This window comes from Chenopodium album, chromosome 22 (genome assembly GCF_948465745.1).
Source record: "Chenopodium album chromosome 22, dcCheAlbu1.1, whole genome shotgun sequence".
Taxonomy (NCBI): domain Eukaryota; kingdom Viridiplantae; phylum Streptophyta; class Magnoliopsida; order Caryophyllales; family Amaranthaceae; genus Chenopodium; species Chenopodium album.
The window spans coordinates 35834846-35852151 of NC_137855.1; the positions used below are offsets into that span (position 1 = coordinate 35834846).

General features: G+C 35.3%; 1 protein-coding gene across 2 annotated transcripts; it reads right to left on the bottom strand.

The window, feature by feature from the left end:
• Positions 1-681: 681 nt before the first annotated feature.
• LOC145605190 (uncharacterized) lies at positions 682-17070 on the bottom strand. Of its 2 annotated transcripts, XM_081661228.1 has the most exons (8): positions 16672-17070; positions 14455-14583; positions 14265-14317; positions 6954-7035; positions 6736-6834; positions 4378-4426; positions 2667-4227; positions 682-1013 (listed from the first exon to the last, which is right to left on the bottom strand). In XM_081661228.1, the coding sequence occupies exons 5-8, from the start codon at positions 6811-6813 to the stop codon at positions 965-967; spliced, it is 1737 nt and encodes a 578-aa protein (XP_081517354.1). In that variant the 5' UTR covers positions 6814-6834; positions 6954-7035; positions 14265-14317; positions 14455-14583; positions 16672-17070; the 3' UTR covers positions 682-964. The 2 variants fall into 2 exon arrangements, with proteins under 2 accessions (XP_081517354.1, XP_081517355.1); XM_081661229.1 differs by lacking the exons at positions 14265-14317; positions 14455-14583; positions 16672-17070 and having other exon boundaries at positions 6954-7417.
• Positions 17071-17306: the final 236 nt, after the last annotated feature.

Genomic DNA, 17306 nt, shown 5'->3' on the forward strand with positions numbered 1-17306 from the left:
CGAGAGAAAGAGGGAGAGGGTAAGGATGAAAATTTAGATATTATTTTCTTTCAAGTAAAACCATTTTACAATTGGTATAACTTTTAATCATTACTTTGCAAACCAATAATTCTTTTTTTTTTTTTTTGAAGGGAAATATTAAATTAATTCTTCGTACTTCATACATTAGTGGTTTTTAATTTGAGAAATTTGAAAAACATGATTCCTTACTGACTAAAATTGAATTTTATCATTATTATTATTTTTTATTACTAACAACTCTCCGCTTCCAATTCTGCAAATCATGGCATAACTGGAAATTCTCCACAATTAAAAAAAAAAAGACATGGCATCTAAGGTAGATTTTTTGCTAGTTTCAAGTTATTTTTTTTTCTTGTAAATGAGAAAAAAAAATACGGAGTAATAAACAAAAAGTTCTTATCATCCATTGTGTTGGTAGATTTGAACACGATCCTAAGTTCGTGCCATTCAAATTAGAATTGTCAATTTGTAGCAATGAAGAATGTGAACTTCTCACACATATCCGAGTACAACACAAAGTACACAAATTATGTCACATCCACTTCCCAAGTCAACATATACCATTGGAAATTGGAAGAGCTAAGGCAGGGTCGCAGACTCTCAGGGAAGTTTTTTTTTTTTTTTAAAAAAAAAAAGACACTTGCAGGGAAGTTTAATAAGAAGCAAAAGAGGCATCAAAAAAAAAAAAACACAAAATTGTAGGTCCAAAATAAAATTTTAGGTGTTACCAATCTCATATTAATGAGTAATGAAACAGAACAGTGTATCTAAACAGGAAAACAAACCAGCAAAGTAGCATAAGTTTTTTCACCTAATGGAGGGTTTTTTTTTTTTTCTTTCTTAATATATATATATAAATTATGCTATTCATATTTAAGAATTGACCCAACAATCGGCACAAAGAAGCATATGCCTGAGGATGCACCAAGGGCTTCTAAGCTCACTATTCAGTCCCGGGTTCAGGAGCTTCAGGGCCTTTAGCAGATACAGCACTGAAAAAATGACAGCAAAAATGAGTTAGTCGTTAGTGTCTTATAGACTATAGAGCAGATTCATGGCAATTTTACAAAAATTAAACTCCACTACAGAACATCAATAAGTTTCATTTCACAACCATGCTAAACGAGTTTCTGAAACCAACGTTTCAACTAATCAGACATAGACCCAAGGATGTGGACTGTGAATCCAAATTCAGATGCATGATTTCATGCAAGTCGGATCGATTTATAATTGCCTTATGAAAGGATTCTTTTTTTGGTTATTGACTTCATCTCGGTTTAAAAGTCATGCCTCTGAAGAAAACCGTGTAAGAGAAGTGCCGAACTTGGCAACTTGAGGTAACACATTTTAAACATAATATCACTATGACAAATATCTCAAGCTACCATATGAGGAGTCAAAAATACAAATCAAAGAATCTGCTGAAATAATAAAACCTGCATGACTACTCCACGGTAAACAAATTTTTAGATCTTGTTTAAGCAATGTAGCCCAAATGAAGAGATAGAAGTGCAACCAAGAGTTCAAGAAAAATCACAAAATTTTTAGATTATGATTTGAGACTTGGTCACATTACAGAAATGCAAAATTAATAAATAAAAACAGGAAATTACTTGTATACAGCTAAGGTGTGCAGGAATAATAAAACCTAATCCTTACATTCAAACATAACACACAACATAAGACAATGTTGTTATCCAAGTACATACAGAAAAGAAACTCAGTTAACAGAGCAGAAAGATCAATGAAAAAACAAGACCCAACTCATTCAAGGGGATAATGCAGATTATAAACCTAAGGATACTGCAATTTTGTTACAATGTATTTAGGTGCCATGAAAATGGTGCAGGAAGATTGCAAAAACTCTTTCTAACCAATTGCCATAAGCTTGCTGCAGGACTATAAACATATTTTTAAATAATAATAATAATAATAATAATAATAATAATAATAATAAAAATTAAAAAAAATCTATTATGAAGCAGAAGGCTAATGGCACTAGCTGACACAAGCTTGTGCGCCATCTTACTTTAATGGTGCCACCAATCACCATCATACAAGATTACAAAGAGATATAGTCTACATGCTTCTAACTGAAGAACCTTCGACATCCAAAATCAATTTTTTGGACTGCAGATTGATAGAGGGCAAATTCTCTGTCTTAGCCAAAAACTGTTCAGATAAATGATAAAATTTCAGGTGCAGCAAAGACATGATGACATTGTAGTCCTCAGATGGAGTCAATTTGAGGGTTTGACTAGTATAACTCATACCACCAAAGTGCATCTTCCATTTCCTCAGCCCAAGGCACCAATTAATCCAAACTTGCGCATTCTTAATTGTATATTGAAGAAAAATGGCCTAATAAAAATTTTCTCAAAGAGGACAAAGGACATGTGTAGGAACATTGCAAAAAAAACACCTGCATCAATTAATGGGACATAACATATGTTTATCATTTTATAAATGTCACTAGTTCACCACCTATATAGGCTAGATATCATGCTAGTATGTCAGACAAAAACATTATAATTCATTTAAAAGAAATATACTCCATAAATATCTACATGAATGTCAAAGATGGATATCAATCATATTATGCATATAATGAACTATAGGACATCAGATGTTCTAAAGATGCATACCTAACTGAATGATCTGCACATGCATTCCCAATGACAGTATTGGCACACCTGAAGGTAGAAGAGTCAAAGCCATTGCCAATGTCAGAGGCAGAGGCAACAAGGTCATCCCCAGCGGTAATAGCAGAGGTGGCAGCAGGGTCAAAGACAGCCCCAATGGTAGAGTCTGTAACATCAGAGACATTCCCAATAGTCGGGTGTACAGAAGAAAAAGCATAATTAATCCCAGTGAAAGAGTCTGCTAAGGTATCCTCAATGGTAGGGTAATAGGCATCCCCGATGAGAGGACCAGAAAAGGCATCCCTGATGATAGGAGGGTATACAGAAGCATACTCGGTAGCTAGGTCAATAGGGTTGGAGGCAAAACCATCCTGAATGATGAAGTCAACACCATCTTCAATAAAGTTGAAGGCATCCCCAGAGACACCCCTGGCGACAAGTTCCACTGAGACATCCTCGGCGACCGGGAAATTAGGGTCATCCCTAGTGGAGAGGTCAGTAAAGGCATTCCCGACAATGACAGGGTCCGCATCCTTGACATTGGTGGGATCGATAGAGGCATCACCGACGATGACGTGGTCCACATCACTGATAATGGGGGGGTTATTAGAGGCATACCTGATGATGGAAGGGTCCGCAGAAGCATCCCCTATGATGGAGGGGTTCCTGGAGGAGGCATCCACAATGGCATTCCCAGAGGCATCGCTTATAGCGGGGTGTGCAGGGGTATCACCGATGATTGCAAAGCTTGCAAAAGTATCCTTGATGGTGGAGGGGTCCACGGATGCATCCCTGATGGCATCCCTGACAATAGGATCGGCAGAGGCATCGTCCATGGAAGGGTCTGCAAGGACATTCCCGGTGGTGGTAGGGCTAGCAAGGGTATCCTTGATGATAACAGGGTCAGCAGGGGCATCCCTAATGATGGCATCTCCAATGATGGCGGGAGCAGCAAGGGCATCTTCGGTGACGGTGGGGTTAGCAAGAGCATCCCTAGTAATGGTGGGGTCAACAAGAGCATCCTCGGTGATGGTGGGGTCAGGGAGAGCAAAGGCATACCGAATGATGGTGGTAGGGGCATCCCCGATAATGGCATCCCTAGGAGCATCCCTGGTGATGGTGGGGGCAACATGGGCATCTCCTATGATGACGGGGTCTGGGGCATTTTTGGTGTTGGCAGGGTCAGCAAGGGCATCCCTGATGGTGGCGGGAATGGAGGGGTCAACAACATCCCCAATGATGGCTAGGTTGGCAGGGACATCGCCAGTGGCAGGGTCAGCAAAGGCAGCATCCGTGATGATGGAACTGCCAGTAGAGGCATCCCTTGTGACGAGGTTAGCATGGGCATCCTTGATGGCAAGGTCAGCAGGGGCATCCCTGATGATAGTGATGGAATTATGATCATCCTCACTGCCGGCAGGGGCATCCCCAATGGTGGGATCAGCAGAGACAACCCTAGCAGTGGTGGGGTCAGCAAGGACATCCCTAGCGTTGGTGGGTTCGGCAGAGATAGTAGGGTCTGCAACGAAGTACTCAATAGCACTGGTTGCCAAAAGATCTAATCCTGAAAAGAACAGAAAAAAAAGGAGGCAAGATTAGGGTTAGTCTGGAGTCCAACAAAAGCATCACAACAGATCTATTAAGCCTTGATGTAGCATATGCACACACAACAATACACCATTAGGTTGTGAAGTACACAGAGATTAGAAATTACCAGTGCAACATTCGTCCAAAGTTGAAGAAGACGTGCCTCTAATTGATACCTAAAATTTTGCACCAAAATCCAACTAAATTATATAGATAATAAGACTATCGAGGGAAAAAAGCTTCAAAATTTTGATCCAAAATCCATCTAAATTATATAGATAATAACGCTATCATGGGAGGGAAGAAAGCTTCAAAATTCTTGTATTACACACACACACACACTAGGATATGAGATCTTCATATATAGGATATCAGAGAGAGACTTAAAGTGCTATAAGAACTGAGATATATCCTAATTAATGCCAAAACAAACATGACTTACTTGGTATGATATAGGAAATGACAGTGATTTTATCTAAGTGGCCCATGATCATTAGATATAAAAATGATAAAAGACAAAACTTAGCAGCGATTCAAATCCTATAAAGAGAAAGCTTGAAGCTTATTTATTATTTTTGAGCTTGAAAGCGATTAACTCAATGGAACATAAGCTCACAATTTCTAATTTGGTTCTTTGGAGGTCAATCTCAATACCTATTCACGCAAGGAAAATATTTAATAGCCGCAGAATTATATTCAGATTTCATTTCCTATGGTTACTTCCTTTTAAAATTATATGTCCTACTCAATCATATTCTTATCTTGAATATTTACAATTAGAATCATTATCGAGGGGAAAAAACTTCGGGCACCCAGAATTTAAGTTTCCATCATCCCATCCAACTCATTTTCCATGTGATATTTTAACAAGGGAGAAACCTAGATGATTGTCCTACAGTAAAACACGCATGTCCTGGATCAAGAAAATTCTGTGTTAAAGAGATAGAACCCAAACTAATTTAGATTTTTTTTTTAAAATAAAAAATAAATAAATAAATAAATAAAAGGAATATGCAAATTTTCAAAATGGAAATCGACCGGAAAATTCATGTTTTGGGAGCAATTTTGGAAGATTTGTAGTTATTTACTTATTACTTATACGGACATGACAGCAAGGATCTCACGGAAAGTTCATTTATTGTGGTTCAGCGATAGATCAAACCAATTTCCTAGCTTCATTTTGCAATATTCTTCTAGGGCACAATACCAGCGCTTCAAATTGACTAATGATTTGATTTTAACAAGTAATTTAGTTGGACTCTCTTACTCTTACCCTATGTTTATAATGGCATTGTTAGTCAAACAACTTGCTCGCATTAGATTATTCTGAAAAAAAATTGGAGTTACAAGAAACACTATATAAGCCATGGTGTCCTTTCATAAATAACTAAAAATTAGGGAGGAAGTTTAATAAATATAGAAAAATAAAAAAAAATTAAAAAAAAGTTTTCACATAAGTTAAAAAGTTCATGGTAACACCACATTAGTCAGGTTACTAACGCAGAAGAAAGTTCAGGGCTACTTAAACAAGATTATTGCATTAGTTGTTTCCCTACTTCATATGAGAAATTTAACTAAAAATATTGTGAGATTTATTTTGGTTGAGTCCTTATAGGAAAGAGTGAAGTATAAATAACAACAGCAGCAGCAGCAAGATAAGAAAATAAGAATAATAAAAAAAAAAAAAAATTAAAAAAGGGTGGCATTTCTTCTTTCGACTCAAATAGGCCAGTTACAAACTAAAAACCATGGAGTACTTGCAAAATAAGAAAATGTATTAAAGTCAACTCGAGCATGCTTGGATCGGTGATTACTAATTAAGGGGGTAAACATTATCAAAGTAAAGAAAATTTATCTTGGAGGGGGTGATTGTAGATGGGACAAAATAGTGATTGTGTGAGGAGGGAGGGATGAGGGTATTATTACTCTGTTCATATGACACTGATAAAAGGGAAGATAGAGACTACCTAACTCCTTAGCCAATTTAGAAAACCCTTCAGGTCTTAAGATTATCTGATTCTAGCATTTGTTCCTTCACATAAGTTACCAAAAACACAAAGAGGGATCCCCTCTCCTAGTATCTCCCCCTCTCTAGTATTTTATGTGAGGTTCAAACTCCAAACTGAAGCATTTTCCAATTTTGGAAGTCAAAATACCATATGGAAAGATATTTTCTTTGCTTTCTATGTAGTTTTGAGGAAAACAAATTTAATGATAACTTACAAATCCACATACTTCCAGAGTGCATCTATTGAATCAAAGATTTACAATTACCGTTACCATGTATACCTATCACTCTGCTGAATGCTTAATTTATTAACTATGACCATGCCAATATAAGTGGACATAAGAATCTTAACTCCTCTTAGCACGCAAAAAAATATCATCTAGATCATACATATAAAGATTCTAATGAATTGTAAATATAAGAGACTCGAAAATAGGAAGCAATGAAAAGGCTAATAGTATGGGAATCATATCATACCACACGACTCATTTTATCAAGGCATTTCTTGCAGGTTACACCACTTGTGTCATTTGTTTCAAATAGATGGAGTGACATAATGCATCCACAGTGAACTCTCTGCCAACAAATATTATATGTTAAGATCCCATTAGCAGTTCCTCCAGCAAATAAACCAAATCTTGTGATCAATAACCATAATTAAACTAGAAAAAAAAAACAAGAACTTTCCAGCTTACCCTTTCACATACATCACACTGTCTCCATCCATCTTCATGTCTATGATGTTTTTGGCAAAAACTTCCATCACTATAAGCAAAACTGCAATGAAGAACAGTTTATAAAACTATAAATTATGTATTCAACACTCTTAAACAGCCATAAGACAACCAAAAGGATAGTCTACACAGTAAAACTAATACTTCGTATTACAAAGGCGAAGTGATAGTGGCAGTCCTCATTATTTTTTTTAATTTTTTCTTTTTATATATGTTTTCTGTGAGAACATGATACAAGTCATTTTTCCTTTTTATATGCTTTCTGAAGAAGATGGTACAAATAATTAAGTCAATGTCTTGGGTACATCATTTTCCTTGACCTGTGTTAATCAAACCTTTCTAGTAGTGCAGGACATACTTTTTCTCTAAGTGTCAAACTCTTACATTCTACAAGTATCTAGCTCTATTTTAGTCCAAGCCAAGTGTCAAACATCCATACCCATGCCAAATTGTTCTTTTGACAAGGATACTTGACATGAAATGAAGTGGTCAAGTAAGCATAGATTACCATTTATTGTGATAAATTGAGACATGAGATAGCAAAAAATGGTACACAGAAGGAAAATATTTCCAACCTCAAGCTTTGTAGCTTGTAGAAAACAATGTTATCAAAAGAAGAGTCAGAATTACACAACTAAGATGCATAGAAAAAAAAAAGTGATCAAGGAAAAGAACCCATCAACAAATCCAAAAGTAACGTTCTAGCTATCCAAAGAGAAAAATGTCATCAAGTTGTCACCTAGGTAAACCATGTTTCTGGAAAGAAAACCTAGGCTAATAACAGATTAACAAGAATTATAACAGATAGCGAAGATCCTGGCATTCTTTTTTCGCGTTCCTAGAGAAATGAAGAACCTTGTTGCTCCCAAAATACTATAGATCTATTTCCACATCACAAGTGACAATGTATCTCCCACTAGTACAGTAGTACCTATTAAACTTTTTCATGATGACCAACTTAGAAGAACCAATAAAATGGTTGCTTTGGCACTTTGATATCCTTTCGTATAGCCAAGGCCTCAGTTAGAAAAAAGCGAAGAAATGGAATTGGAGCCCCCCAATAGCATCTTCCCCAGATTATCCCTTAAAATAAAACCCAGAGCCAATCAACCATCATTATGCCTTGAACTGCTAAAACAAAGCCTAACAAATTCAGGTAGGGGAGGCTTCCAAGAAGTTCTTCTGACAAGTTCACTCTTAAAGATGGAAAACTTAACTTGATAATTTGATATCCATTAATATTAATAGAAAAAAGCATACTTACAACTTTAAAAGAGCCGCAAATCTTTCCATATCTTCATTATTGGAGATGACTATATTCTAGTGAATTAACTCATATACCACACTAAAGGTACTTTTTTCCACATCTAAAAAATTACCAAATCCCAACAAAGATTGAGCTCCAAAACACATTTATCAGACGCTTTCCCTAATGTCAAAGGATGTCAACCAAGATTCTTTCTAAGGAAAAGAAAGACCAAACTTGTATAGCTTGTACCAATGTTACTTGGCAAGCGGTACATTGAAACATACATCACAGCCTATTTCAACAGAATTTGTCCAAAAGTGTACCATTCTACTGAGTATAGATTAGAAAATATTGTCAATGGTATCAATACGAAATAAATTTAAGGTCCTCCTGGCACATGTTTAAAATTCACACCACTGCACCCATTTATAGAAAATTATATTACCACATTATCCATTTAGATATATCACCACAGCCATTATGTGAATGATATGGTTGAACTACACATACTTCGTAAGAACCTTTAAACACATTATTTAGAATGTGTATAACCTTTGAGTTTTAATTTCCACAAACTAAAAATATCAAATCAAAAAAAGTATACTTTCAAGTATTATATCAGAAACAAATTCTGTAACTTCAGAATACAATGCTGAAGTCAAATTTCCAAACTTGCCAATGCACACCATGATGGCTGCAAAATGCTGCGTAGCATCTGCACATGGCGCTATTGCAACATCATGATTGTTATCACGACATATTAAGCATACATGAAAAGTAATTTAAGTTATAATGGATAGTTGTCCACTATAGCAAACTTGATAACATATAATCAAGTAGCCATAATGCACCTTTTCAAGCTTGTCAGGTGAACACTGATATCCTGTTATATTCCTAAGGTCTTTACCAAGTACATAAGTCACACATTACAAAATACCAGGAAATTAGACTGGTAGAAGATGTAATGATCATTCATCAGACAGTTAAGATAAAAACTCCGGAAAATCACCCTTGTGTGGGCCCTGGGCCATAGGCATTTAGACACTATTCTTGATAATAAAAAAAAAATATAAAATTAAAAAATTGAGTCTCTTGTCACTACATAACACACCTACAACCTTTATTCTAGCTTATAAAATGTTTTACAAACAATAATTATCATTTAGTTCCATTAACATATGAACTATTTTAAAACTCCTACACTTCTCTTATTTCTTTAATACCATATAAAGCTATCACTTTGTGATGGACGACCCTATAACCCGACCCACAACCATACGGGTTTATAACCGAAGGTCTAAGGTCAACAAGCCACAAGTCAATAAATGTTCTATGGTCAAGGATGGTCAAGACGCGACTAATGAAGCACAAGGTTCAGCAGCAGCAAGAAAGGAGGAAGCTTGAAGAGGTTTGAGTCAACACTAACAACAAAGAGCTAGTGACAAAATTAATTAAGAAGATGGAAAGGAAAGAGGGCAATCAACTTTAGCTTTGTTCATTTATGGTTTTTCCATATTAGTAATGTATCACATGTAATCTCCCTAAGGTCTAGTAAGACCACTAGTAATCCTTAGTATAAGTATTGTAATTGAAGTAGAAGCAAGTATCCAGAAAATTAGCCAAGAAACCATTGAGATTTGCAACCTCAAGTTGCTTAAGAGACTTGCAACCTAAAGTTGCTATTGTATCCCCTGTTTCGTGAATTCATCAATTAAATAGCCAACCTTTCCTCATTTATTGTCTTTCAATTTACAGTAGAAGTACTAGTCTATTACACACTTCATCATTTATGAAGAATTAGTCACTTGAAATATAACCAAATCTACCAACAACCACAGCTATACATACATGTATCTGACTATTGTAAGTTCTCTTCCAGCCCCATGATACATTCCGAAACAATTGTGTAGATCCTTATACTGATCAGGTCAATCCCACAACCATATATTACTAGTTACAATCCACAGACGTCAAAATTTTAAATTACTGGACATCCAGCTTTTTCAAGAAGACAGCGGAGAGAGGGACGAGCAGCAAACTCTCAGCAATGCTGGCATACTGCTGAAATCCTATCACAATCTGTTCAACAAGGGAAAGTAATAATTTTGAATAACAAAAAACCAAATGAGCCAGCACGAGCCATGTTGTTTGAAGCTAGTTGACTCAATAAAAAGCATCTACTCCAGAGTTCAGACACTAAGATCTGGAATGGAGGGAAAAATTGAACCTTGGGTATCAGCAAGAACAGAAAATTAATTAGGCACCGGGATGATTTATGTTGGGGGATATTTTTCTGTACCATTCTTGGGGTAAACATTATCTTTGGTTCCATCTGCTTCACTATTTCGTTAACAAACTTTGTTTCCTTTATATAGTAAAGATAAAGTGTCCGGTAGTTAGTAAGGATGGCTAGGTGCTGGCCTCTTTATAGTTTAAGAAGAAATAGAATAGTAAGTGAAAGGGGGAAGTAGGGCTTGTCACTGTTGTCAGTATGAGATAAGACCTATATCGATCAATTCAGCTAGACCTGCTTTGTTCTCCATCATGCCTAACCATGCATCTTCATGCAACTTTTTTTATGTATACATAAAATATTCCCTTTATAGGATGAGACGGTTCATACTTCCTCCTATCCATTACTATTGCAACACTGCCCTTTTCGCTAGTTCCAAAATAAATGCAACATTACTTTATTTGTTGCTTGGTTCTTCCTATCTCTCTTCTCATCACATAAGTCTCTCTATCTCTCTCCTCATCACATGGCTTCCTCAATGTTTGTGCTTGCCCCTACGTTGTTTGAAATGGAATAAGTATGTAGCAAAATGTAGTTTCCAAATATCTTGTGTTTTGGACAAGGAACCCGGGATATCTTGTGCTTGCCTTCACCCACTTATTTCTACCACCATTCTAACTGTCTCCCCAAGTCGCCATCACTACTACTGACCAACAACCCTTCCATATATAGCCCCAACTTTCACAAATATATGGAGCAAAAACAACAATGAAACCAATTTTTTGTGGATCTAATTCTGTAGTTAATATGTCTAAAATACCAAAAGAAAAAGAAGAATTTGTTGTAAAAAAAATATACAGTTGCAAAGCTAAGTTGTTATCAGAACTCCGCCCTGAATTCAAACTCACAGATAAAATCCCGATCACCAATGTATCTTCTTTCCGCCAAAGTCCCAAGATAATTCCATCCGATCAAGGTACGTGGTTGTTGAGCATTTAGAGTGGAATGAGTTGAGGAGGGAAAAAAAAGGAAAAAAGAAAAAAATACTTTTGAAAGGAGGGAGAAAAAAAAAGTCGCCTGTTAATATTTTAGAGGAGATAGTTTAAGAAATAAGAAATAGAAAATAAAATAAATAAAAACTAATGGATGTTAAAAAAAATTAACTTCAGAGGTTCCTTAACAACACCCAAAAAATTAAAAAAAAATAAAAATAAAATAAAATTAAAAAAAAAACCCTGAGAAAAAGAAGAGAATTCAGGTCCCAAAAGCCAAACTTATACATAGTTAAGGTCTCGAATGTATGGTCAACTCTGCAGTAAGTCGGAAACACAATGAGGATGACAAAGATTTAGAGGCTTTAGAATAATAATGCCCATGCAAAAACAGTGGACCTATTATTCTATTAGCCATTGCACTCTTCTTCACATGTGACAAATCATGTCAATGGGTTGACGGGTTGTAAAGCGTAAACGCGTCACATTGACATGCACTAAAAAAATTAGAGTATGTACTAAGTACTAAGATATCAGTAATGTCCAAAGATAAATTTACGTAAAATTATTTGCTCCTAAACAACAGAGTTTCAATACACTACTCCAGTATACCACATGAAGATACACCAAGATATTACGATTTACCTTCCAAAGAACTCACTCAAAAGGTAGGAAAATAATTACTTCAACAATTAAATCTTCTACCCTTTAGAACAAACTGATCCCCTAGCCCTTGTCGGATCAATTGAAGCCCCTAAATGAAGATTATAGTCTAGACACCTTATACATGGACAGTGCAAACACCCTCTTCCCTTCTGTCTTATTTTTACAGTACTATCCTTCTATAAAGGCCTAATTATGCAATAGCAGCAATGAGCTAAGGTTTTGAGCCTGGTGGTGGCAAATCCCTTGGAAAAAGACAATAAACATTCTAGAGAGCACATTCCATTATTTTCATCATCACTGTCATCACCATATATATGTGACAGCGCAATTAAGACAACTGCCATCTTTCATTACTTAACAAGTACAATCATCAAATTTAATTAAAGCTTCATTGCAATTGAGCTTTACAACTTAAGTGGAATTTGCACTAAAATTTACTAGATGGAGAGCAGTGAGTCTAACATTTTACTTGTCCTTGCGTTGCTTCTTTTCTTCAACAGAAAAACTAAACTCTCCCTGTATATCACTTACACTTCCTTACAGAATTTCTTTTACCTCTCCAGTAAATTTTGACAATCCCAGGCAAAAAGCTCCAGCAAACCCTTTATCTATAAACAAAACAACATACATGCAATACAAGAAAACATGACCTCGTAGATAAATAGATTAAAAAATAAATAAAATAAAATAAAACTAAACTAAACTAAACTAAATGAGGTGTTATGGATAAAATTGCATATGTAAACCAGCAAAACCACTATATGAATATTAAAAGTATGAGTTATGAGGAGATCAACAAATAGAACAGAAATAAGAGAGAAAAGAAATGACAAGGATAAATTCTCAGATGCAGATGATTAACCTAATTGTAAAACGATAAAACCTAATTGAGAGATCTAGCAACCAATCAATCAATCAAAGCCCTAATTAAGCGATCTAGCAGAAAAACAACAAATTCATAAGGTTAGATTCCAGTATTCAAGAATCAACACTAAATCTTACAAGCAAGGACCACAAAGCTTTGTGTAGGTAAAATTCCTTAAACGCCATCCTTTTCGGGGTGTACTCGTATATTGGTGACAGAAACTGCATTTCTCGCCTTTTGGAGCCATCAAATTTGCAGAAGGAAAAAAAATCACACAAAACAAAGGGGAGAACCAACAAAAGAATGAGCAAAATGCAAATACAGATTTCACCCACTTATCAAAGCCTCAATGTAAAGGCAGTTTCAGTAATGACAAAGCATTTATGGAAAGAATCATGATTTTTCAAATATAACGTAAAAACTGCGTGAAAGAAGGGGGAGGGGCTGTCTAAGCAAAGATAAGGACAACATTAACAGCCAATGGCTTTATATGGTATGCAATTAGCTCCATGATTATGTTCACACTAATAGCAGATACTACTACTTAACCTTAAAAGGATATAACGGAAACCTATGTGACAATATGTGATACTACTTTTACAATCAACAGCTCAGCCTAGGTTTTGAGATTGTGGTTGCAAATGTGACCAAGGTAGCTTTAATGCATCACAAAGCACTACTTTATCGCAATATCGCTCAAAAGGAGCGTGAATAACACGACATGAATGAGTCAGACATCAATCAAATTTGACAATATCAACCATTTATAAAACAATTAATTACATTCAATATTGGTTTGTTGAGCTGAAAAAGTGATATGTACCAGCTTACATATAGCACTTTAGCTGATAACAATTGATCATGTTTCAGATCATAGAAAATTACTATATGCAAGAACCTGAGGCCCTTGGCCATTTGTTGAACTGATGAGGGTTGGTATCCTTATCTTGCAGTCGCTAAAATCATTCTTATTGTAATGCGATTTGAAGCCCTTAAGTAACCTTCTAACCAAAATGATATTACAACACAAGTTTTCTGCAAATTTTGGCAATTGTTCTAGCAATTCTATATCGTTGTTCTGAATTCATTTTCAATCATATTTACTGATTTGACTTTCAAGCATTCCTAGAAAAAAAACTTTGGATTGATCCAGCAAACAATTAGATTAATTCATCATACACCCACTGCATGACTTATTACCCAGCCAAAGAAAAAAATAAAAATTATTAACAAAATCAGAGACACATATGCAGTACATGAAAATTACCAATTAATTTATAGGCATCTTTCTCTTCCTCCTTCCCCTTGATTTTCATCCACCTACAATGATATCAAATCAACCACCATAATATAAACTAGAAAAGAAAAAAGAAAAAAAAAAAAAACAAACAAAACAAAACAAAACAAAAAAATCAGCAGCCAAAAATGCTATGGCTTCGAAAAACTGGGTGACATACCAGATTAATTCCTTCAGGTAAAAAATATTGTGAATCAGCAATCTGGTTCGTGTGAAATAAGAGTAGTACCAAAGGCAGCACCTTCTGATTCATAATCCAAAATGGAAAACGTTCCATTTGATAACACAACTGCAGCAGAATAACAAAGAAAACAAACGTTGGAAATTAACAGGTCAGCAGCATCAAATGTTTATGTCACAAATCAACCATTGAATCTTTTTCTGAAATGAAATTAACAGAGTCATGAGAAACAGATGTATCAGCCAGTGTGCACTCTCGATAAATCAATTACTAACACTCCCGATATATCAATTACTGATTTATCATATTCAGTATCAACAAATGCCAATTAAAAATAATAAATCACTCAAGAATAGAGGCATTTATCAAATTTGGAGCCTTACCTTGAAAACTAAAGCGTTACACTCCAAGTAGAGACAACCAAACAATAACTGGGAAAGCAGTAGACATCTACAACAGAAAATAATTCCCGCATGGAAAAAGCTACATGGTTACTCAGTAGGTGATCCACAATAGTAGCAGGAAAACTAATGATCCCGACATACTCCTAACAACCTCCATCCTAGTTAAGTAGAGCAACCTATAACATCCAAGGAGAGAACAATTTCAGTTCACTTTTAAAGTGAGGGGGCTAAAATAAGTTAATTGTCTATCTAAGACAGTCTTCAGGAAAGAAACTTAGTAGGGTTACTAACATTACTCCACAGAAAACAAAACAAAAAAATAAAATCAAACAGACAAAAACAACAAACAAAAACATCTTGCAGACTCTTTATGTACCTCCCGTGCTCAAAATGAGAATGTGTTTTTTTTTTTTTTCTTCCATGAGAGAGTCCTATGAATTGATATTAGAGGAAGTGTCAATTTAGGTAGTTGCATTATGATCCAGTGGATTGGGTAGTGAGAGGGACAGCTCTATAAATAGAGCTAATTGGAGACAGATGGAAATATGGTATTGTGTTGAATGTTGTGTGGAGTCATTATTCTGTAGTCTTGGGAGATTGCCATTCCTCTCAATAGATTGGCAGGGATGCAATTGGTGATCCGACACCTTATCCAGTCATATATTTACTTGTTTTCCCCAAATCTCTTTTCTCTTCCTTTAATCTCCCTATCAGTCCTTAATCTCTTCTTTTTGGCTGGTGGTTAATCTAAGCTGATTTATAACAGAGTGTCTCTACAAGAAATAAACTCGCAATCACTGACATAGTCAGTGTTGAATGCTAGAATCACCTCAAAACGCTGTCTAATGAAATCTTTATCTAAAGTTATTGGATAATTTACCCTACATCAACAGCTACCCATGCAAACCAGTTACATAAACTGGGAAATCTCCAAATAAAGTGGCAACAAACTAATCCATCATTACATCCAAGTTGCCACCTACATGAACTTAGTATTATTATTGAAGTCATTCTGCCCTTCACCACAAACTCCACAAACGAGGAGGAAATGGCCAGCTTCAATGAAGATAAAAATACAACATTTCTTTAAAATGATTTAAGTTCTAAACATTTTTTTTAAATGAAAATGATTTAAGTTCCTTAAAGTTGGTTGAATTCCCAAAAATGGATAGACTTAATTAAAAATTAGAACCCAAAGAAATCAATCTATAGTTCCCATGTGGTATGCATATAACTTCATATTCACATCAGAAAAGCTATCTAACAAAGATTGCCCATATAAGTGATCACAATGGTGGAATCCAAAATCAAAAGCCACACGAAAGCTCCTCGCCGTGTGACTCTTATGGTAAAATTCAAAACTCTTCATTCAAAAGGGATTCCCTCAAGGAAAAATAAGCCCAACCGAGATTCAAATTGTTCATACCGCTACGAAAGTATCCCTACCAATAATTCTCCGGCAATTACACATCTATCAACATCTTATGATCTCTGAAAAGTCCCATTTCCTAACACAAAAACTACCGATCCCCAAATTTAGAAATAATTGATTCACTACTCCAATAAGAATACCTCAAAACCTATTCTCACACACAATTTCACAAGTTCATGCAATTGAAAATCTAAATGCAAATACCCCACAAATAATTCCAATATTTCTTAAATCTAAACTAAAATTATGATAAAAATATCAAAATTGCAATTAAAAGCAACACAGATTATACACTACTAGAAAATAAAAATTGTTCATGAAAATATAAATAAAAAATAAAGTTTAAAGATTAAAAATTACCAAAAGAAACCGCCATATTGGGCATGGGAAATATTGCCCATAACTAATTTTGGCGCCGCAGAGAAGAGAAGCACCATATTATCGTTTGAGAACACAAGAATTCGCAGAAAACTGGGTATGATGGAAGTATTTAGAGCAACAGAACTTAACTTGCATAACAAATGTGATTTCAAGTTTAGGATTTGCATGTTTTCCAGCACATTGATAGTAGAATTAGAAGGGATGATGAACCCTGCTACAACCCAACTCGGGTTCTTCATTTTACCTCGGTGGCGGATCCTCGACACTTTAACATGGGTATAGTCGTATTGGTAATACGGATAATAGTAATACTTGCATAAGTTTGAACTATAACACTTGGAAACGTATGTGGAATGTGGATGGTGGATCTCATATGGATTCTCGGGTCCAAGTAACATAATCCCAAGTCTTTACACGTAGTGAGCTTGTTTGCTCACAACGAAATTTTCAGGGTATTTAAGATTTTTAAAACGAAGGTTCATTGAAGCGAAAGATATTATGAATAGACTCATTGGCTTAAGAATTTTCATACCATGTTTTACTGGTGTTATATAAGGTAAACACAATCAAAATACGTCAATTTGTCACAGACTTATGTATTACAATATATAATT